This window comes from Emys orbicularis, chromosome 1 (genome assembly GCF_028017835.1).
Source record: "Emys orbicularis isolate rEmyOrb1 chromosome 1, rEmyOrb1.hap1, whole genome shotgun sequence".
NCBI lineage: Eukaryota > Metazoa > Chordata > Testudines > Emydidae > Emys > Emys orbicularis.
Genome location: NC_088683.1, coordinates 121141561 through 121166377, shown reverse-complemented (window position 1 = coordinate 121166377; position 24817 = coordinate 121141561). Strand labels below are relative to the sequence as shown.

The 24817-nt window shown below is 42.1% G+C and overlaps 1 protein-coding gene across 1 annotated transcript in view; it reads right to left on the bottom strand.

Moving 5' to 3' along the window:
• Nucleotides 1-1231: 1231 nt before the first annotated feature.
• DERA (deoxyribose-phosphate aldolase) overlaps nucleotides 1232-24817 on the bottom strand; it is a 102608-nt gene continuing 79022 nt past the window's right edge. Inside the window, exons 7-9 of the mRNA XM_065406133.1 lie at nucleotides 8126-8238; nucleotides 2293-2442; nucleotides 1232-1404 (exon numbers count right to left, since the gene is read on the bottom strand). Coding sequence (XP_065262205.1) covers nucleotides 1348-1404; nucleotides 2293-2442; nucleotides 8126-8238 — 320 coding nt within the window. The 3' untranslated portion in view covers nucleotides 1232-1347. The remainder of the gene's footprint in view (nucleotides 1405-2292; nucleotides 2443-8125; nucleotides 8239-24817) is intronic.

Genomic DNA, 24817 nt, shown 5'->3' with positions numbered 1-24817 from the left:
TTTTTATATTACAAGAATCTCCTGCGTCTGATGAAGTGGGCATTCACCCACGAAAGCTTATGCTCCAATACTTCTGTTAGTCTTAAAGGTGCCACAGGACCCTCTGTTGCTTTTTAAAGAATCTCCTTGAAACTAGCAGTTTGATATGTGGCTAAATCCCTCCCACCTTAATCACATGATTAGTCCCACTGAAGTCAGTGGGACTAGTTACAGTAATGAGATAATCAAGATTTACCATATTTCTAGTTACCAAGAAGAATGCAGTGATGAAATAGTACATTCAACTCACTGAAGTTTGATCAGCAGATGGGTAGCGAGTTGGGTATTATTGTTACGGTGCTGTAAGTGTAAACACTACTTTACCCAATGTGTAAAAGACAGGGAGCAGCCCAGTGTATAGGATACCTCTCAAATAACTTATCTTTTTACATATACATTTTAAAAATGTCAAAAGTAAGTTGTTTTTAGACAGACAAAGTCGAAAACTCAGCCTGTAAGTTCTTGTACAGCAGCAACATTCAGACACTGACACTCTGAACCTGTACATTAAAATGCAAAGTTCTGCATGAACATGTTTAAAAATTAGGTTTTTGCCAAGCAAGTCAGGCTGAAATTTTCATACTTGAGTGTCTAAAGATAGGCACCTGAATGTATATTTAGGCATCGAGATACAGATTCCCTGATTTCCAGTGGTTCTGATCTCATTAACAGCAGTAGCAACAGTGGCTGCTCAGCTGTTCTGGAAATCAGGGATGTAGATACCTAACTATAACTACTCAAGTTTGAAAAATTTGGCTTTAGCTATAATGACATTTTATTTTAAAAATAATAGCCAAGTTTCATTGTCTCCGATTACAGTGTCTGAAATATAATTAAAGTAACAATTAATAGAGCAACATGTCTATGGCTAAAGCTGCAGACTAACTGACATGGAAAAAAAATGCAAAATCTGTAGCTCTTGAAAGTAATTAGAGATCTGTAGCATTCCACAGATACTTCATATTCGGCTCCTGGAAAGCATTACTAGGCGATTTAAAACTTTTTCATAGTATTACAATGTTATCATTGCCACTGATATGCTTTTCAGGCTGGTCTGAGGAAGACTTTGTTATTAACACTGCAAATCTTTACTAACTATTTCAGATTTACTTTCCACCCCTCCAAATCCCCCCATTTTGGCTCAAGCACCACCGACTAGACTTGAACATATTTTTAAATACAACAAAAATATGAAGACAGAGAACTGGTTCTTTTATATGCACTTTTGGACTCGGTGGCAGGAAAGACTTTAGGACATTATTTTCTTAAAATTCTCTTTATAAAAGTCATCCTGAATTACTCATATGGCTAAGCCATTGGCAGGTCATGGTAAGCTGCATATCTGCCAGTCACATGATGGTAAATCTGCAAGGAAAAGGAGAATTTATAATGGTATCATATACAACTAAAAATTAAAAAGGTATCATTAGCCAACAAATTAATGACATGTTGAGGGGCAGTTGGGTGTTAATATATTTTAAAATATGTGTGTGTGTGTGTGTAGAAAGATTTCTATTGACTACGATGGGCTTCAGAACAGACCCATGTTGAATATAAAATGTACTTTTTATTTATGTCCCTCTCCCCCACCTATCATGTGCTCCTGGTTGCTTTAGAGATTGTAAACTCTAAGGGCACTAGAAGCAGATGACTACTCTAGAATGGGTGTAACACAGCCCTCTCCCCTATGGCTGTTCAGTAGCAGGAGGCAAAATCTCCTACTGTATGCTGCTACTACTGCAGAGGGCTGAATCTTACATCATTGGCATGGCAGGCAAGCAGTTCCTAGGCATGGCAGGCAGGTACCAATATCTGGCCACATCCCTCCTTTGCTAACACATTCTCACTTCCTGAAGGGTGAGAAACAAACATGGCATAGCTGCAGGCTTTGGAGCTCAGCAGCAGCAGAGTGACTCTGAGTGGTTGAAAGCCAGCAGAGCAGATTCTCTCTGCTCAGCACTGTGAGCCTGGCCCAGGTAGCTGCCTAGGGAGGCAATGCAGACTGATTAGATCATGGAAGCCCCCTAATGACTCCCTGTAGCAACAAGCTAGATTTAAAGAAATCCAGCATGGAAGCAAAATTGTAGTTCTTAAGTCATTAGAATCGTGCTCCATTATCCTTGAAATGGTGTGGAATACATATTTCATGAAAGCAATAAGCAAACATTTTCTATAAAAATGTTTTCTCTCAACCAAGACTGGAAGCAACCTCCCGGGGCCTCAAATCCAGTCCCCTGCTATCACAGAACTAACCTGTCTCTCGATATCGGACAGCAAAGTACTGGCACCTAGACGAAAGAGGTCTGGTTTCAGCCACTCATCTCCTAGCTCCTCCTTCATCAATACGAGCCAGGTAAGAGCATCCTTTGCACTACGAATGCCTCCAGCAGGTTTAAATCCAACCTTAAGAAAAGTGTAATACATACAAAATACTATTTATTTTCAGTGATTTGTCTTCATTTTAGGAGAAATGAAAATCTGCATATCTCCAGCTGGGAAATGTCCACAATGTACACCCAAGACTCTGTTATGCGTTAGGTTCTAACTTTAGGCAAAGCCTTGAACAAGCAATAGTGTGTAAGCTGCACCGACTCAGGAGTAGTCCTGGAAGGCTTTGTGCCTCAGACACCCCTGTGAAAGGTACAATTCCCTCCCTGCTTCTGGAACCGCAATGAGAGAGTGGGGTAGAGGCAAGACTGTCCATTCCCAGCCACCCCCTCACCCCCCACTCACATGCTCTGGGGAAAGAGGGAGAGGGTAGGTAATGTCTCCAACTCTTACATGCCTGTTCCCAAGTTCTGGGTAGCTGACGTAGGGGGTATAAAGGATGATTCTTATTCCTTTGCACAGGCCCATAGTCACCATCTAGTTCTAAATGACTAATAATAAACACACACACAAACATCTCCTCAAAGATGTGGAAGTGAAGAGGTCTGTATGGAATGGGAGTTATCTGTCAACAACTGAGAGGCTTCTATATTTTACTGAAAGCGCATGCATGATAATTATATGCTACCAGTCTGTACTTTTAAGCTATATTTAGTACACTAAAATTAATATACAGTTAATTGCCTAGATATAATAAATCTTTCTACAGGGATGCACCAAGTTGGGTCCGTCCCTGCTAGACATATGAAGTTTTGTTTGTTTGTTAATTTGGCAAATACTGTCATTCCAGAGAACATCCACAAAATGTGTTTTTTATCAGAACTGAAATGTAGGGCCTGCAATATACACCGCTACCTCGATATAACGCGACCCAATATAACACGAATTCCAATATAACGCGGTAAAGCAGTGCTCCGGGGGGGCGGAGCTGTGCACTCCGGTGGATCAAAGCAAGTTCAATATAACGCGGTGTGACAGACTCAGACCAGTGGGGTACAGGAGTCTGGTAGAGGGCAAATATACTGGTCACTGGATGAGTAGTTTTCTGTTCCCTGAGTGACCAGAGCAGGGGCTGCACTAGAGTAATCAGGAACCTGCTAGAACCAGTTAAGGCAGGCAGGCTAATTAGGACACCTGGAGCCAATTAAGAAGAAGCTTCTAGAATCAATTAAGGCAGGCTAATCAGGGCACCTGGGTTTTAAAAAGGAGCTCACTTCAGTTTGTGGTGCGAGTGTGAGGAGCTGGGAGCAAGAGGCGCAAGGAGCTGAGAGTGAGAGGGTGTGCTGCTGGAGGACTGAGGAGCACAAGCGTTATCAGACACCAGGAGGAAGGTCCTGTGGTGAGAATAAGGAAGGTGTTTGGAGGAGGCCATGGGGAAGTAGCCCAGGGAGTTGTAGCTGTCATGCAGCTGTTACAGGAGGCACTATAGACAGCTGCAGTCCACAGGGCCCTGGGCTGGAACCCGGAGTAGAGGGCGGGCCCGGGTTCCCCCAAACCTCCCAATTGACCTGGACTGTGGGTTCTCCCAGAGGGGAATGTCTCTGGGCTGTTCCCCAACCCACATGGTGAATCTTTGAGGCAAGAAAATCCACCAATAAGCGCAGGACCCACCAAGATAGAGGAGGAACTTTGTCACAGTGGTTTCACCTATAACGCGATAAGATTTTTTTGGCTCCATAGGACAGCGTTATATCGAGGTAGAGGTGTATGAAACAATGTAGATCTGAAGTTAAACAATGCGTGCTGTGTTAAGAGAACACATTCTGGGTCTTTTGTCGGCTGCATATCCATACACTTTTAGGATTGCAGAATCCGTCCACATCACAGTCCTTAAGAGCCTAGGAGTTACTTGACATTCTAGTGTAGGATCAGGGTGTAGCTGTGTTAGTCTGGATCTACAAAAACAACAAGGAGTCTGGTGGCACCTTAAAGACTAACAGATTTATTTGGGCATAAGCTTTCGTGGGTAAAAACCTCACTTCTTCGGATGCATAGAGTGAAAGTTACAGATGCAGGTATTATATACTGACATTATATACTATGTCAGTATATAATGCCTGCATCTGTAACTTTCACTCTATGCATCCGAAGAAGTGAGGTTTTTACCCACGAAAGCTTATGCCCAAATAAATCTGTTAGTCTTTAAGGTGCCACCAGACTCCTTGTTGTTTACACTAGAATGGACCATTTATCCATCAAGTTCATTATCCTGCCTTCAGCAGTGGTCTATACATATGCCCTGAAGCTTGAAAAGCAAAGAGAAGAAGAAGCAGGCTTGCTGGTATTTGATGTAATGCAGGAACAATCTGGATAGTCTGCAGTGTAGTATATAGTGGTGCTTTCACAATTCCCTCCACCCCAGGAAGATTCTCCTCAGAGAGCCCTGAGACCTTCCCTGTTCCATTTTTTTTCTTTTATTCTGCTTTCTCCTTACGCCCTCACTCCCTGAGAGGATTATCAATCTGCTAAATATTTGAAGCAGTTATAGCCTGGAAAGCATGAATCCCATTTTCTAGGGGATACAGTGAGATCCGTAAGAAAATTTACTGGAATTAAAAAAAAAAAAATCATTGAACTATGTAGTTGGTAAAGATTATAGTAATTTAGCAAAACAAACTTGTAGAAGAAGTATGTTTCTCTCACACCGAAGCATTCTAATAACCCTATTTCTAAAAGATAAAAACAGGAAAAGCAGCTGAATCTGAAATGCAGAGAGAAAGAGAGAGAGAAAAAGAGTGAATGTAATAGCTCTAGTTTTCCAAAAATAATTCAAACCACTGCAACTGGAAAAACATCTGCAATGCAAAGAATTAAAGCAAAGGGTATATGGTGTCAGTTTTTCTTTCACAAAGGGAAAAACTAATGAAAATCTCATTAGATTCTTCCTACCAGTGTCAAAGCTCTTTGAGATAATCTGTGGCTAAAACAAGTAAACTTCAGGTTTTTTAAAAAAAGGGTGGGGAGAGAAAAATTGGAAAAATAAAAACTTTTTTGGAATACTCATGTTGAATAGGAAAAATTGTGCAAGTGTTATTTTTAAAGAGCTGGCAAAGACTGGCCTATCCTCAGCTTCATTGCCCAGCTTTTCAAAGAGCACATCTGACTGCCATAAAAATGCAAAAAAAAAGATATTTAATTCAAGAGCTGCATAAAGTCTAGCTGCTTTTTCCCTGCTGTTTCACAGCATTTCATTATTTTGTTTAATAAGTTCATCTCCTCGAGAATTTTCTCTTCACCTTATATTATTAAAAGTAATATGTTTTTCTGGATTGGGGGTTTCCCAACAGAAAAACCAATTTATGTGTGTCCTTCAATAATGACAGGAAAAGATTATTTCCCATTATACTGCACACTTTTCATATCACTATCACAGCTTATCATTCAATAAATGTTACTCTGCAACCTGTTCCTTTCCTTGAAAAAGTTTAATTTCTCTATTAACCTGTTTTTGCCGGCTCACGCCTTGCTAGAAAGCTTCTGTACAGCAGCAGAATTAGTTTGTTAAAGAAACCATTTAGAAATCTCTTGTCACTGATAAAATTGTCTTCAGTTAATAGAAGGATATAAAGTCAGTTTACATCTAATTCTCTCTCTCTCTCTCTCTCTCACACACACACACACACACACACACACACACAGTCTCTTAATAGCACATTTTAAACTGTGAATTAATTGTGTTAAAATGAAAGATAAATTAAACAATTATATTAATTAAATGTAAAAATCTTATAGTAATGCAGTGTGAAAGGGCAAATCCTGACTTCTGGCACACAGCTCATGGAACTGGGATCTGTACTGAGGACAGCCACAGGGGCTGAAGGTGGGAGGAATCCCCTCCCTCACAGATTACAGAGAAGGTGGTGTTACTCTAGCCACATGGCTGCAGGAGCCCCCATAGCCGTCACTCTCACACACACACACACACACACACCCTCTGCAGGGAAATAGTCAATGGAGTTAAAATCCTAGTCTAGCCAAGGCCAGGGTTGTGGATAATTGGACCAGATTCTCTGTTACACTAATGCCCACGGAGGCTATTCTGGCAGCCTAAATGGGCGTTAAAGCGAGTGGAAATGGCCTCTTGAGACTACTGCCTGTGCCGGGGGCTTCCCAGCTGACATAAGGGCAGAGGGAGAGAGGGAGGGGCAAGCCAGAGATGGAGAGGAGATGTCATGGGAGTACTGTACTATAGCTACTGTCTGCTTTCTGGGGACCATGGGAGGAGACCGAAGCATAAGTAAGAGCAGTTTTGAGGTTGTTCCAACTTAACCTGGGGTTTGCACAGGTCCCCAACTGCCCCAGAACTCAGGAAAGGGAAAGATGGCTTAGAGCTTCCTTTGGCCACCTTCCCCTTCCATTACTGTTGCAAGTACAGGAACAGATGAATGGAAAATTGGATCTGCACCAAGTCTCCCCTCCAAGTGATATGGAAGGACAGTAGTAGTAAACATCCTGTTCTCAGAAGCCTGTTCCCCACACATACTAGTTCTGCTGCAAAACTTACACACTGTCTTTCATGGCTGGTGGGAAACCCTACATCAGGGTGGGCAAACTTTTTGGCCCTATGGCCACATCTGGGTATGGAAATTGTATGGCGAGCCATCAATGCTCACGAAATTGGAGATTGGGGTGCGGGAGGGGGTGAGGGCTCTGGGGTGGGGCTGGGGATGAGGGGTTGAGGTGCAGGAGGGCGGGAGGGGGATCAGGGGGAGGAGGTTAGGGCATGGGAGGGAGTTAGGGGTGCAGGCTCCAGGTGGCGTTTACCTCAAGCAGCTCCTGGAAGCAGTGGCATGTCCCCCACTCTGGCTCGTACACGAAGGCGCATCCAGGTGTCTCAGTGCACTGCCCCGTCCACAGGCGCTGCCCCTGCAGCTCCCATTGGCCGTGGTTCCCAGCCAATGGGAGCTGTGGGGCGGCACTTGGGGCAGAAGCAGCGTGCAGAGCCCCCTGGCTGCCCCTATGCATAGGAGCTGGATGGGGGACACGCTGCTGCTTCCGGGAGTCCCACAGAGCCATGGCACGCACAGAGAGGGCAAGCCCCCGTCTGAAGCACCGGAGCAGGGCAAGCCCTGGACCCTGCTCGGCGGTGGGAGCTCAAGGGCTGGATTAAAATGCCTGAATGGCCAGATGTGGCCCCTGGGCCGTAGTTTGCCCACCCCTGCCCTACATGGCCAAGAAGAAAGCAGTAGAATTTGTACTTGGGGTGAGAATATAAATTAATCAAGTCAGAAGATACAACATTTTACTTACAAGTATTGCATGTATTGGGTCAATTCTCAACTGATGTAAATCTGTGTTGCTCCATAAACTTCAATGGATCTAGGCCAATTTCCATCAGCTGAGGATCTGCCCCATTGTTTATTAAAATTCACATTTAAACAGCCTAACTAGTAAACCAAAACACTATATATATGCAATGGGGACTGAATGGATGCTGCACAAATTTTCCCAGGGGGAAAAAATTCCTCTTTAACTGAGACTTAACATAGGAAGTTTCAGCCAAAGAGGAACATTTTTATAAGCAATTGGAAAGAGGCAGCTATAAGGAAAGTTGAGTTGCAGCTTGACCTATATGAAAGCTAAGATATATGTTAATCAATCAACCATATGTTCTGTATTTTGAAAATATTCAGGTTTTACCTCAACTTCTCAATGACACTGTTTTTATTTACACAAAAGATTCCAATAGTAAGAATACCTTGTTGCCAGTTTTCCAGTAGAAATCTCTAACGGCTCGCACCATGACTATGCCTACTGGAAGGGTGGCATTAACTGCTTCTTTTCCTGTAGAGGTCTTAATAAAATCAGAACCTTAAAAGAAACAGAAAACTCCACGGTAGTTTTATAATAACAGTAATTCTTTGCACGTATATATAGCTCCTTTCATGTTTTACAATCATTATTAAGCCATACATCATCCCTGTAATGTAGGAATTATCCCTATTTTACAGCTAGGGAACCTCAACCACTGTGAGGTTAAGAGTCCTGTTCGAAGATTCAGAGCAATTCAGAAGAACAACCAGGGGATAGAACCTAGGCATTTCTACGATTAGTTCTTGTCTCTAGCCATCAGAACACAATCTGTCCTCGCTCATGTGCCAATCAGCTAATGTTGTGATATACAACATTTAAATGCATGGTCAGTAATATATGTAGGCATTAAAGAAACATTCCAAAGAAGCGGACAGTTAGCCTTGGTTCCTGGCTTATTTCACTCTGCATTTTCATTTGAATACAATGTTATTCTTCACTTTGTGGCCTGAGCTCTTGTGAAGTGTTGGTTGTACCTGGCTGCATTTCAGTGTTGTCTAAAGTGAATCCTGTAACACAGTACTTAGTTTGCAAAATACTACTTTTTTTTGGAGGAGGAGGGGTGTGAGCATAGCCAGGTGTCTGATGCTGCTCCCATACAGTTCAATGACATCACTCCCATTGACTTCAATGCAGCAGGCTGGAGCCCTGGGAACTGCAGGCTCTTTAACTAGCAAAAGTAGGGAACTGCAGCCTCTTTAACTAGCAAAAGTAGTCCGGGAGACCAATTCAACCATAGGGTAAGACTGCCTCTCCCATTTAAATCAAATTACATCTGCTTACACCTCGACATCAAATTTAGCTCAGGGTTTGTTTTATATCTCATCTGAACGGTGGCATCTTCAGCAGCACAATGCCTTCTAGCAGTAATCTGGAGCAGTTTCACTATGAGAGCAAAGCAAATGAGGCCATCTCTTGAATCACACCACCAGGGGCGGTTCCATGCACCAGCGCACCAAGCGCGTGCCTGGGGCGGCAAGCCACGGGGGGCGGCCTGCCGGTCGCTGTGGGGGCGGCAGTCATGGAGCCTTCGGCAGCATGCCTGCGGGAGGTCCACCGGTCCCGCGGCTTCGGCGGCAATTTGGCAGCGGGTACGCCGAAGCCGTGGGACCGGCGGACCTCACACAGGCATACCGCCGAATCCGCGTTACCAGCGGACCTCCCGCAGGCATGCCACCAAAAGCCGCCTGACTGCCGTGCTTGGGTCGGCAAAATACATAGAGCCGCCCCTGCACACCACATCCCACAACACCATGGGTTTCCCTGTAAGTTTCCCATTCAAGTACTGAACAGACCAATTGTTGTGTCATATGATGAAGATCACATTTTGACCAGATAGGGCAACACAGAAACTCTTCTTAACACCATGGGCATGCAATTTAAAGTAAAGGGCAATTAACAATTGACTGAACTTTGCAAAAAATTAAGGTGGAAAAGGTAATCTCTTTCATTGGACCAACTTCTGTTTGTTTTTTCCAACAACAGAAGTTGGTCCAATAAAAGAGCTTACCTAATCCTTCTTGTCTCTCTAGTATCCTGGGAACAACATCGCTACAACAACACTGCAAACAAAGAGTTAAGGTCACCCAAACACTAAACAAGTTATATACTTTGGGGCCACTCCCATTGAAATCAGAGTTTTTCTTCTGATTTAAAAGGGAGCAGGATTGAGCCCACTGTATACACTTAATGGTCACATCTTTTTTTAAATGGAAATGAAACTTTAACACTATCAAATTATAGTTTTTTTTCAGTTTTTCTTTTAAGTGCAGAATTTAAGTCCTTCATTACAATACTTCCTCTCCCCGCCACAGTACAAGGTAAGTCAAAGCTTTTATAAGTCTTATAATTACAAGTCTCTATGGTACAGTTTCATTAAAAACTTTCATTAAACAACAGCTGCCCTTGTATATGGTCTTCTAATCAATTTGGTCAAACAGAATGACTTCTAATCAGCTGTTGATAAAAATAGAAGATGAAATTTTAATTCTAATAGATTAACCACAAACTCAAGATAGTCTTCAAAATCCATCTAGCTCCATTCTCCAGTGGATTTAACGACTATTCAGCAACTCATTACTAAATAGAACAAGATGAACATTTTCCAGTTCATTAAAGAAATGTACTATGTATTTTTGCATTGTCCTCATGATTCGTTACAGGGAGTCTTAATTACAAGATAATGGATAATGGTTATTAAATGCAGACTCCAGTAATGAAGCTCTATTCATTTGTGAGCCTCAGAGACTGCAAAGAGGGGGAAATAAAATTACTAGCTTCAAAAGATTAACGGATCAAATTATTATTCAATTTTGAAAATTTCATTGACTTCAGAGAAACAAGAAGAGATTAAAAACTATTATTAGTACAAAAGTAATGCATTTATTTATTTATTTATTTTTAAATAATATCTTAAAGCTATTATCAGAATAATCAGCTTTTGGATGTGATTATTAGACAAACATACAGCCAATTTAGCATCATCTCCTAACAATGAAAACAATACATTTTTATTTCATGAACAAATTCTATTTATGATACAAGAGCTTGCTAGCAGGATTCCATAAAGAATCTTGCGGAACCCAGAAGATGTATGCTACCAGAGAGCACTACAGGGTAAGGTATTATTAACATTTTATATTTCGCTTATGAAAAAAAGGATTTAAAAATCGACCACTGCTTTAAGGAGCATATCATTAAGTGGAATTCATGCCAACCTTGTAATTGGAGTTTCTGGTGACATTATTCACCAGCCCCGTGTTTTCTATACTTGTAAAAAACAAAACAAAACAAAAAACACGCTACTGACAAAAATTCAGCAAGTTTTATCTGGGGATTCAGATCATTTTGAACCTATAACCATCACCCAGCCTCCCTTATATGAATGCACATACACAAAGGCAAGTTTTCAAATACATTTCTAAATAGTTTGTGAATTAGAAAGTGACTCAATGAAATACTAAGACTAAGCTCTTCAAAAATGGGTGTCTAAAATTAGGCTTCTACGTCCCGATCCTCAAACGTATGTAGGTGCCTAAGTCGTTAGGCAGCTAAATATCTTTGAGGATCTGGTCCTTAGGTCCCTGATTCCAGATCATGCAGAGCACAGGTGGAAGGCTGTGCCAATGCAGAACCATTTTGTTTAGGTTTTTCAATGGAGCTTGAAGGGAGTTAGGCACCCAATTCCCATTGCATTTCAATGGGAATTGAGTGCCCAAAATCTTTAGCTAGCTTTGAAAATCCCAGTCATTGACTTCAATGGAGTTTTGTGCATTCTCAGTAGTATGCCTGCATGCTATATTATACATAGGGCCCTACCAAATTCATGGTCCATTTTGGTCAATTTCACAGTCATAGGATTTTAAAAATTGTAAATTTCATTATTTCAGATATTTAAATCTGAAATTTCATGGTGTTGTAACTGCAGGGGTCCTGATCCAAAAGGGGGATTTGGGGGGGATTGCAAGGTTATTGTAGAGGAGTCACGGTACTGTCACTCCTACTTCTGCGCTGCTGCTGCTGCTGGCAGCGCTGCCTTCAGAGCTGGGTGGCCAAGAGCAGTGTCTGCTGGCCAGGAGCCCAGCTCTGAAGGCAGTGCAACTGCCAGCAGCAGTGCAGAAGTAAGGATGGCATGGCATGGCATTGCCACCCTTACTTCTTCATTGCTGCTGGCAGGGCACTGCCTTCACTGCTGGGTGCCCGGACAGCAGCCGCTGCTCTCTGGCCACCCAGCTCTGAAGGCAGCGCAGAAGTAAGGGTGGCAATACCACAACCCTCCTACAGTAACCTTGCAACCCTCCCACAACCCCACTTAGGTCGGGACCCCCAGTTTGAGAAACGCTGATCTTCCCTGTGAAATCTGTATAATATAGGGTAAAGTACACAAAAGACCAGATTTCATGGGCTGTGATGCATTTTTCATGGCCGTGAATTTGGTAGGGCCCTAATTATACAGAACAAGGGACTATGGTGCTAACTAAGTGTCCTAATTTACAAAACACTGAGTACCCAGCACTTTTGAAAATCCCATTGGCTACACTGGGAGCTGCTAGATCAGACCATGTATTTAGGTACCTCTGTGTGGACTTAGGAACCTATATGTTTTAAAAAAAAAGATTGACAAAAGGGTTCAAACATCTGTTATTAGAATGGAATAATTTGCAACACTGTGGTTACAAGAGAGAGATAGCCCTGTAGGGATCTTTTTCTGCAGGATTTAATTATTTATTTTGGGGGTGTAAGGGGAGTGTGATGGGATGTCTACCCCACACAAGACTGGAAGGGGTTAAGAAGGCCAGGCAGGACAACTAACTCCACAGGCTGCATCTGGAAGGTGAGCCAAGGAGCAGGGAATTGAAAACAGGTTCAGTTGGGCAGGAACAGACAGGGCCTACAAAGCCAGGAAGCTGTCAACAGACAAAGGAAGACTGAAGGAAGACTTTGGGACCCTGGAAGGGGGGAAACACAGGTAATGACCTAGACAGAGGGCTGAGTCATGAGAAGGAGGCTGCTGTTTCTGGAGCAAGAGGGGCCACAGGAGGAGAGGACGGTGAGAGAGACACCACCGGAGGAGGGCACAATGCCTGGCTAGAGCTAATCTCTAGGATGACCAGCAGAAGGTGCTACCAGTGGTGAGTGGACCCTGTGACAGGGAGATACTGCTATTTAGTACAATCTGGTGCATTTCAAAAGCAAAAAAGTGTACTTTTCAGAAGAAAAGCTTTGTGAGCCAGAAATAAATACAATACCTAGTAAGGATGGTTTAGCAGCATCTAGACATGAGGATGAGCTCTACCAGAGGTAGAGACATCTATATTGTCTATCTTAGGTACTTGTGTGGCCCCATTACTGTAGTAACTTATCTTCACAGTACTCCCGTGAGGTAGGGCAGTGCTATTATCCCCATTGTAGAGATGGGAACTGAACAGAGAGTCTAACTCACTTGCCTAAGGCCAAATAGCCAATCTATGGCAGAGCAGGGAGTTGAACACCAAGACTCCCAGGTACCAGGCTAGTGGCCTAACCACTGGACCATCCTTCCATATTTCCCCAATTCACTTCACATGGCAAGGATCCCTTATATCCAATGATAAGCTGCCAGAATGTTAATAACTGGTTCCCTACTGGGTCTTCGGCGACACTTTGGCGGCGGGTCCTTCAGTGCCGCCAAAGACCCGGAGCGAGTGAATGACCCGCCGCCGAAGTGCTGCCGCCAACCCAGTAGGGAACTGGTTATTAAGCGCCGCCCGGTGAGTACAAGCCCGAGACCCCCCACCCTAACTGCTCCCCAGGGCCCTATCCCCTACCCGACCGCCCCCCCAGAACCTCCGCCCCCTCCAACCACTCCCTGCCCCTTATCAAACCCCTCCTCCCAGCCCCGGCCTGGCCCCCTTACCATGCTGCTCACGGCAGCGTGTATGGATGCCGCAGGGCCCGCTGGAGCTCACAGCCCCACCCCCTCACAATACCGCTCAAAGCGGCAGGAGCTGCAGAGCTGCCCAGGAGTGGTCCAGAGCGCTGGCGCCGGGCTCTGCGAGAGGGGGGAAGGCGGGGGAGGGGCCGGGGGAGCCTCCCCAGCCGGGAGCTCAGGCAGGCCGGACAGGACGGTCCTGTGGGCCGGATGTGGCCCGCGGGCCGGAGTTTGCCCACCTCTTTAACAACCGGTTCTAAACCAGCTGCTAAATTTAACAACCAGTTCACGCAAACCAGTGCGAACCAGCACCAGCTCACCACTGCTTAGATCATGTAAATGTAATTGAGCAGCTGATTAACACTGTCGAAGGTTGTTTAGATTACAGTTTTCAGGAACAATATTATGGTTCTATAATTAAGCAATAAGAAATAATAAGCAGTGTAGCAATCATGGAGTAATCACAACCTTTGGGTTGCAAAGCACCTCAAATGCCTTGGGGGCATGATTATCTCCTGATAACTGCACACTGCTTGTAGTTGCTTAGTCTTAATAAAGAACAAAGATGTGGCCGGCAGTTTAAAATAGGCAATTTTACTGCAATTCTCTATAACTACTAGTAAAGCACTCGTGAAGATTTCTTTGTTATTGTACCCCAGTTACAATACCATGTGGCAATATGGGGTAAATGTATGTCCTTACAAGATCTCTAGGTCACATGTAAAATGACTGGGGGCCAAGCTGTCTTAACACAGGCACACAGTGATTGTGCCGCATGTTGAAGAGGTAGCCGTGATTAATACATATTGTCAACAATGGATACATGTTTTATGGCCAAGATTGTTTAAAAATGTGCCTAAAGTTAAGCTCCTGAGTCCATATTTAAACATCTAAATAAGTGGCTTGACTGTGGGAGCTGCTAGGTGCTCAGCTCTTTGAAAATCAGACTAGTTAAGTATTTATGTGCCTACTTCTAAGTTACTAATTTTGAAAATTTTGCTCTATCAGTTTACAGTAAAGTCATTTACATTTTCAAATACTGTATAGTGCACTTCTGCTCTCAAAAGTGGCTGTAAAAAGTACATCAGAGGGCTCCACACTCCCTGTCTCTCGGTAAGTCCATATCATATTTGCTCTGGTTATAAATAAAAGGCTGACCTTGCTAATTGCTAGTCCTGCCATCTCCGCTTGGGCTTCAAGAGTCAAAATGGGTTCCTCCCTTCTTGCATATCATCACCAGTAATTAAGATTCTGCCCTTAGGGACACTTGTGGGCCTTACACAAATCATGAAATCCTTCCTCATGCAAAAGTCTCTCAAGACAATAACTCTGGTCAGAGCAGGATGCTGCACCCGTAGATGATGTCTGGTGAGAATTATGGCATTAGAATCATTCATGGTTAGCTATTGCACTATTATAGTGTCTACTGCAGTTCTCCATAGGATAGGACCAGTTCATTAGTATTGTGTTTCTTACATGTTCATTTTATACATGTTCTTCTTGGTGATCCAAAAGGAAGAGCTACATCAGCTTTTCTTATTCACCAGTTTGCCCTGTGTTTTATCTCTTTAATATTTTTGAGAGGGGTTCTTCCAATCCAAACTTCACCAGGCATATTTGGAGGTAAAATAAATACTTTATAAATATAGTCATGTATAAAGAAAATTTCATTTTTTCCTAACTGAGGTTTTTATTTTTCTAATGTAAAACAATGTACATAATGCATTTCATTCAAGGATTTCAGAGCACTTTATCTATATAAAAATTCAAAACACCCCTGTATGGTATTATCCCCATTTTGCAGATGGAAAAACTGAGAGGGGTAAAGTGACTTGTGTAAGGCCACATAGTAAGACAGAGGTAGAGATCAGGAAGAGAGCCCATGAGTCTAAATACCCACACTCACTCCTACTGAAATCATTAGAAAACACTCCCTCAGCTTATCCAACAAGAATGGAAGCTTGCCTATACTATGTTTCTTTACCTAATAATTGTGTGATTACTATTCATAGTCGGCTCTGTTTTTGAGCAGGGCAGCATAAATAATGGAAACATGGTATGTGCCAATTTTCATCATGCTTGAAAATACCATGGTGTGTCCAATTCTGAGTATTCTAGTACACGTGATTTCCCATTTTAAACATACAATTAGGTGCACTGGTTTGAAAATCTATCTTTACTTGAACTGAATTGCACTGTGTCACTCACTAGCTCATATTAGGGTAATCTAAACTAAATATCCTAGACAATAAAACTATTGTACAATATGTATAATAATATATCTACTCTAAATATTATTTATTATTTATTGACCAAGTTTTAGATCAATATTGTTTAGTAGCACAAGATATTGTCCAGCACAACCTCCATTAAACCCTTGTTTTAGGCACTAAAATTTGTAACTATAGCAACATCTGCTCTGCCACAAGTAACACTATGATTTGGAAGAAAGTAATAGATATGTACAAATAGTTTAGAAGAATAGCAGTATATAGCATAATATGCTACATATGATTTGAGCAACTGGGTTTAATTTTGTGCTTTCTAATGCCGATAATATAGTTGTTCCAAACTTGCTAACACTAAAAGTCAGGTATGCTTGAGCATTGTCTATTAACTTGTGAGAAAATTACTCAAATTGAAGAAATAGCTGCTTAAAATGGATTTAGAAATACATTGTACTGAACAAAGCAAGCTAGAAAATTAGTCTACTTCAGGATTAGAAAGTGCTATGAATTTTAAACATAACTTTTAAAAGCCATATATAACACAACCAAAATCATGATACTTCAATGTCATCTTGAATATTTTTTCAATATTTTATGATAAAAGTACTTTAAGATGCTGTCCCTGCTCTCTAATTCAGAGAGAGAGAGAGAGAGAATTGATTTGGGGGGTTGGGGGTGGGGGGAAGGGGATTTCCATGTGTGAAGGTTATATGCCATGTCTGAAAACTTAGAAGACAGAGTCTCTCCTGTAGTCAGCTTCTGCTCAGTGAAGGAGACTATGGAGGTAGCATCATGACAGTTATGGCGCCAATCATAAGGCCCAACTAATTTGGCTGCCTTTCTCCTGGGCCCTAGCTGTCATCCACTGCAGTTGCCGTTCCAACACCATGTATCTCTGGCCACAGCCATCCCCAATTTGAAGCTAAGATATCTTCTAGGCCTTGTGACAGGATTCTTAGATGGGGGATTATAAAAGGGAAGATGGAGCATACAAGGGAGATCCTTTACAAATCTTAAAGGTCTGGCAATGGAGATGAGGAAAACATTTGGGTCAATTTTTTTTTAAATGAATGTATGCCCCTCTTGCTGCATGTTAGCAGACATGAATTTACCCTAGAATGCTGGGGCCCGATCTGCAACTCTTCCTTATGACTGAGTAGGCACTACTCCGGCTAGTAAGGTTTGTAGGATTGGCAATTCAATGAATAAAATTCTCCATAAATTAACTTCCCTACAGGAGTGATTTGGATCCCTATGCATTTTAAAAGTCAGCTACATATGGCCTTAGCTACTGTCAAATTGTGTATTTGTATTTCACATGAATGCTTTATCAACACCCAGTTTGGTAATATTTGTAGTCTCACTGAATTTAACCACAGTGCTAAAAAAAACCAAAACAACAAAAAACCCATACTCTTGCAGGTATCTGTCAGAAGCGGCTATAATCCAGGGAATGGCTAAACACTACGTTGGGGGTTTGATTCTCTGGGTCCACTAGTCAGCAGTGTCCATTCCTGATCTGGTAACAGGCTACAAACCATCTTCTGGCTTCCAAACCAACACCTCCCTTTACAAAATTAGTAGTCTGATTTAAACAGCCATTTTTGTTTGTAAAAGACTTTCTAAAAAGAATAAATATTCACACTTCCTTTGCATATTACCCTACTTTATAAACCTACATTTTTATTTTTAAATGTAGATCTTACTTTTTAAAATATTTTATATATTAATAAAAATCATTTTGAGTTTTGGCATTTAATTCCTCCCACTGAAATACAGCAGACAGAAGGAACTGAACATGAAACCTTTTTTGTGTTAGATGTATAAATCCTGCCAGGTATTTGGTGAGGAGTTATTAAATGTCAGCCTTCAAAGAGCCTGTATGTGTAATGTCTTATCTTTTTTAAAAGAATCAACTAAAGATGGCAGTCTTGTGTGGGGGGGGAAAAAAATTAAGGTCCTGCTTTTGACAATATTGGCCACTTTCAGGCTACCTCTTCCACATTTGCATACACAGGAAAAGTGGCCAAGTAAAATATTGGTCTCCACTCCAAGCTTCCCAACATACAGACTTGTCAGTAGGTAGATCTTCTGCAGTTATAACAACACAGGAGACCTTGTGCAGAAGAGCATGATCAGCTCCCTGACATGGCTATTTTGTCCTTAGGATACTCATGTGATTCCAATGTACACAGTGATACTGCAAAAATTAGCACTAACATCTGTCTATCTATACAGCACTATATATGCTTTGTGCAGTGTATATATTAGCAGACACTATATAAAAAACACGGCCAATCAACATAGTAGCCTGGAGAAATAGAGGCTTGAAAAATCTGGCTCTGATCTTTTGAGCTGAGTGTATTCTTTAACTCTGTCACCATCTGCTAATATTTAAGCTGATGTATTGTACCAGACATAAGAACAATTTTCGTGGCTTAGGTTTCACATTTTTTATTGTCTTTAGTGATCTATGTTATCTAGTGTCGAAATAGGATCCTAAAACCCACTACTATGTTTTATGTCTTCTTCATGTATAACCTAACATATGAATATTTATACAAAAATGAACAATAAAAGAGGAGTTTAAACATGATCTGTACATTTTTGAACAGCAGCTGCTTTTAATTAAGTTAACTTTCTTCACTGTTTAGAGCATGAACTAAAGATCAGGATTCCTGGGTTTCATTCCTAGATCAGCCACTGACTTGCTATGTCATCTTAAACAAGCCACTTTGGCTAAAATTTTCAAACTTAAGTGCCTGAAGTTAAGCACTTAAATATAGACGTATGCACCCAAGTAAGCGGTCTGAGTTTCAGTGGTGCTGAGCACTTGCAGTGCCTACTGAAGTCAGTAGGAGCTCTGGGTGCTCAGAATCTCCCATCTAAATTAGGTGGCTAACAGGGGCTTGAATAAGGCTCTAAGTGCAAAATATTAATACGTTTGCACCTATTAGGCTGCCTACATTTTTAACTTACTGCAACTAAAATACCTACATTAAACAGAATGGCAGCTAGTGATGGGAGGCAATATTTCATCAACCTGCTAAGATCACACTATGCAGAGTTAAAACATGCAAGATGAAATAGCATACTGTCAGCTGCCCCAGGTGTGTGTTTATAACAGTGTGTTTAAATGTGACTATCAGATGCATTTACAATAACTAAAGGGCTAGCCTCCCCCCCCCCCCAATCCCCGAGGCTACCAATAAAATCAAGGGAGGAAATCCCATTGATTTCAGTCGGAACTGGATTTGGCAACTTATTTAACAACTTTATTAAAATAGTTCACAATCACTAAAATGTAAGTGCTGAAAAAAAGTGGCACATGAAAGGTAAATATTTATAAGGTGGTTTTAAAAAAAGACATTTCTTGTAAATTTTGGCAGAGGAGTAGTCTGAAAAGAATGGTAGTAAAAGAAAGTTTGTTGTTTATTCCTATAACTTATTTTGGTCTAAAATGCCATTAAGAAGCCCCAACATCTGCTCAATAGCAGCTGTAAGTAACATTATGAACACTCAGACAATTTATATCTTTCCTTTTTATTAAAAAATAAACAGGTCTTTTTAAATTATTCACTAGAAAGTTAACATAAAATCAGTGTGGGAGCAGCTAGCGCTCTGCAGAAAGGCATCTACAAGCTTTGTAGGATCCCGCTGATCTAAATCTTTCTACATTTCACGGACTACTCTGCTCTTTATATGTTGTCCAACCCAATTTATCAAATGAAGACACAGAAAACCTATATGCCATATCAAAATCACATCCATAAACAATAAAGAATGGAAAATACATCACTAACACCTCTAGTGCCCTGCTAGTTACTTTTTCCAGCTTGAAATGGCTCCGTTCTCAGCTCCCCTTTGCATCAGTCAAATAATCTCAATCCCTCCTTGCATCCATGTTCCACAACTCCAGGAATTAGACATTAGCCTCAGCTCTCCAATACCTTCTGAATAACTACGTGTTGTGATAGAATATTGACACAATAATACTTTGTGTCTGTCTAGAGCATTTTCCTATGCAGATCTCAAATCTCATTGCGTCGTATTTGCCTGCTTTGGAAGCAACACTCTCAAGCATGGTACAAAAGACAAGGGCACCTCTGTGACGGGTTAGATCACAGAAACCCCCTTGGGAACTGCCACCTGATGTGCTGAGACTACCTCTGAGCCTGTTTTCCCTGGCAGCTTGGGACTTCAGAACCCTGCCTGGTTGTGCCAGACATGCTAGCCTGTTACAAACACAGACCCAGGTCTGAAACACGTCCCCCACAAGCTGCACGCTTAACTCAAAACAGCTTAAGAAGTGCTCCTGTCTCCAACACCCAGCTCCCATGGGGTCCAAACCCCAAATAAATCCGTTTTACCCTGTATAAAGCGTATACAGGGTAAACGCATAATAAAAACAAGCAAAATAAAACAAGTAAGTCTAAGCCTAATACAGTAAGAAAGTGATTACAGATGAAATCTCACCCTCAGAGATGTTCCAATAAGCTTCTTTTACAGACTAGCCTCCTTCTAGTCTGGGTCCAGCAATCACTCACACCCCTGTGGTTACTGTCCTTTGTTCCAGTTTCTTTCAGGTATCCTTTGGGGGTGGAGAGGCTCTCTCTTGAGCCAGCTGAAGACAAAATGGAGGGGTTTCCAGGGGCTTAAATAGACTCTCTCTTGTGGGTGGAAACCGCTCCCTCACGCTGTATAGAATCCCCTCTACAAGATGGAGTTTGAGTCACCTGAGCAAGTCACATGTCCATGCATGACTTAGTTCTGCACAGGAATGTTCCCAGGAAAGCTCAGCTGTGGATTGGAGTCTATCAAAGTCTAATGTCAGATTAAATGTTTCTTGATTGGGCACTTACTGAGAATAGTCTTTTCTCAAGAAGCTGACCAAATGCTTCACTGAGGCTACTTAAAAGCAAACAAGTACACAGCCAATATTCATAACTTCTAATACAAAAATGATACATGCATACAAATAGGATGAATATATTCAGTAGATCATAACCTTTGCAGATATATGTTACATGGCATATGTAGCATAAAACATATTCCAGTCATGTCATATTTACATTCATAAGCATATTTCTAAAAAGCATTATGGGATGCAACGTCACAACCTCTTAAGACCATACAGAGCAGGTGCTCGCCTTTAAGTCACCCTCTTTTGTCTCTGTTTCTCTAACGTTTTGACTGAATGGTTCATGCAAAATAACCCCCCAAAACAGTTACTAACCTTTTGTAACTGTTGTTCTTTGAGATGTGTTGCTCATGTTCATTCCAGACTAGGTGTGTGCCCAGTTTCCGGAGATTTTTCCCTTAGTGATAGCCAAAGGACCGGCTCCAGTGCCCTCTGGAGCTGTTCATGTATGTGTTGGCATAAGGGGTCCTGCTGGCTCAGCACCCTCTCAGTTTCTTCTTGCCGATAACTCCAACAGAGAAGTAGGAGGGTGGGTCCATGGAATGGACATGAGCAACATATCTCGAAGAACAACAGTTACAAAAGGCTAGAATAGAATATGAATATATGGAGATATACCTATCTCACAGAACTGGAAGGGACCTTGAAAGGTCATTGAGTCCAGTCCCCTGCCTTCACTAGCAGGACTAAGTACTGTCCCTGACAGTTTTTTTTTTTTTTTTGCCCCACATCCCTAAATGGCCCCCTCAAGGATTGAACTCACAACCCAGGCTCACAGGACTTGGGCTCCAGTGTTATTTAAATGCAGCATAGACATTTGGGCTCAGGCTGGAGTCTGGGCTCTGCAGCCTGAGCCCAAATGTCTACCCTGAAATTAAACAGCCCCACAGCCCGAGCCCTGCGAGCCCTAGTCATCTGACAGGCCAGCCATGGATGTTTAATTGCAGTGTAGACATATCCTTAGGGTCTGATGAAAGGGTCCATGAATGTCAATGGGAGTCATTCAGCAGGTTTTAGATCAAACCCTTATTGATTAACAAAATCTCCTTATGACTAACTTGGTTCTTTATACTGGAATATTTTCACTTGCAGTAGCTTTCTGTCTCTTTCTTCTATCTTATTTTGCCATTTGTTTATCCTTTTGTATACTTCCTGTTTTGTATTTGTATGTTTTATGAATCACGCAGATTTCTTCTGCTATTTATCACAAACCAGTTTTATTTGAATGAATGCAGACAATGTTTCGTGCTTTTCTACCGAAGATGTTCTAGACAACAAATTCCTAATCAATTTTCTCATTCAACATGTTTTCTTTCAAGTCAATTTCATATTCCGCTACCTTAGGCACACACCTTCAAGATAATCTAAAATCAGATAAGCATGATCTCTACGCTGAGCCCATTTAAAGAAAAGAAAAAAAACCCAACCCTAAAATCATGCCTCTTTTATTTCCACAACTGTATGAAATTTCTTTTAATGGTGATGAGTTTTCCAGCTATTGTTCCTCCCAGCAATCTCTTAAAATTACTTTAATATTTCATAAGTCAATTTTGTATTTCTATAATTTCTAGATACAGTAAGTTAAATATATATTTCTATTTATCGCTTGTTTTGTTAAATTTAACTGCTGCTCAAGTAATAAAAAACAGCCTGAAATAACACAAAGATACAGTACCCTGTATATCTATTGATTTTCATACTATCTACATGTTTTAAAATTCTCACCACCCATTACCTTCCATAGAGAGTCTTCACAGATGCTAAGTTTATGCTATGAAGCCATATTATTTTGATGGCATGTCTGACTAGAACTATCTACTCTGCAATAATTTCTGAGTCTGATGCGGTATGAAACTTCAGAAGTTTTAGCACAAATGCTAACAAATCATTTAATAGGAAAGCACGCTTTCATTCATGAGGACAATTAACACAATAGGGGTGCATTCTCACCTCTATGCGTTGGTGGTTATAAATTGAAAAATATATCATTTACTTAATGTTTGCTGCAAAGAGCTTTAAGATGATCAAATGAAAAATGCTATGCAAGTATTAGCACTAGAATATGAATAGAATGTTGACCCTTCACAACACTAGCAGTAAACCTCATCATAATGCTACTCCGTGTAACCCACTGTTCAGCGTATCTTATGCATCCTGCTCCAGTGGGTGATTCAGTGAACCACTTGCTCTTTTTTTCCTCAAGTGGTAGAGATCTGTGCTGAAGGTCCTGGGTTTAAACCTTATGATAAGCCATGTGGGAGGGTTATTACGCCTACGTAAGATTACAAAGGCTGTCAACCCTTTGGCTAGTGTAAAACAAAGCACAGTTTTACTGTATGACTGTGGTGGTGGTTTCATTATCACAAAGACAAGTCTCTAAGTTACATTTAGCAAATTAGAGAATGGTAGGCAAGATATAAATGGAGTGATCTCATTGACTGCTCATGCTTTAGGACCGTACTACTGAAGACTTATAAAAGGTCTCCCTTTGGGTCAGATCCAAGCCTAGTGAACTCACTGGAAACACTACTATTGCCTTCAATGGGTTTTGGCTATTCATCCATACCTATACTAGAGACAGTATCATTTCAACCGAGTGGAGATTGCACCAAGCCCTGGGGTATCCTGTGCTGTCAGCAAAGTGTTGCTACTCCATCCCGCATGCAGGTCTCTCTGTTCTGACTCATCAAGGCAGAGGGTACACTGGGGACATGGCCATAGGGAAGAAATGCGATACCGCTGCTAGGCATCCTCAGCCAGTATGCTGCATTCCTCCTTACACTGAGCTCCTCAAGGAGTGTACCATGCAGCTTGCTGAATCTCTCCCATTGCATAAGAGAATGATCCGGGGTATATTTTAGTTGGATTTCCATGTATGCAGCATATGGGGTGGGAGCTTTAGCTGCTAAAGAAAGGCATCATTTCCTGCTCCAGACCCAGCACTACACCACCTGCCTGGCTCTCCGCTGCAACCTGCAGCAGCGCCCTTCTTCCCAGCTGCTGCCTCCCCTGTTTCTACCACAGACTGTGCCAGATGGTCAGACCCAGCTACTCCCACCCAAAAACTTCAGGTCTCCCCTTGCTGCATATTTGGACAGCCCCTTTGGAGGCTTAGCTGTACTCCTACTTCTTCCTCACCAGCAGACCTGGGCAAATAAAAGACTTCTCTTTTCTGTAACTGGTGTTCTTCGAGATGTGTTGCTCATTCCCATTCCATAATAGGTGTGTGTGCTCGCCACATGTGCCAGATGTTTTTCCCTTAGCAGTATCCGTAGGGGATAGGCTCTGGTGCCCTCTGGAGTGGTGCCTGCATCACACGGTATAAGGGGCGCCGCTGGCTCCCCCCACCCTCAGTTCCTTCTTGCCGGAAACTCCAACAGTGGGGAAGGAGGGCGGGTTGTGGAATGGACATGAGCAACACATCTCGAAGAACAGCAGTTACGGAAAAGGTAACTGTCTTTTCTTCTTCGAGTGCTTGCTCATGTCCATTCCATATTAGATGACCCCAAAGCAGTACCCCTGGAGGTGGGTAGGAGTTCACAGACGTGTAGATTGCAACTCAGCTCTGCCGAACCCAGAGTCATCCCTGGCCTACTGAGTGATGGCATAATGAGCGGTAAATGTGTGGACAGAGGACCACGTTGCGGCTCTACAGATGTTCTGGATAGGGCTGTGCGCCAGGAAGGCCGCCGAAGATGCCTGCGAGTAGGCTCTGACAATCAGGTTGTAGCAGGTCCTTATGCATGAGGTGATCCAATTGGAAATCCTCTGCAAGGACTCCGGGTGACCCTTCATCCTATCCGCTGTAGCGATGAAGAGTTGAGTCGATTTTCGGAAAGGCTTGGTACATTCTAAGTAAAAAGCTAAGGCCCTCCGGACATCCAGGGCATGAAGAAGCCTCACTTCACTGGTCTTGTGTGGTTTGGGACAGAACACTGGGAGGAAGATGTCCTGATTCATATAGAAGGTGGAGACCACCTTTGGCAGGAAGGCCGGGTGGGGCCGCAGCTGAACTTTATC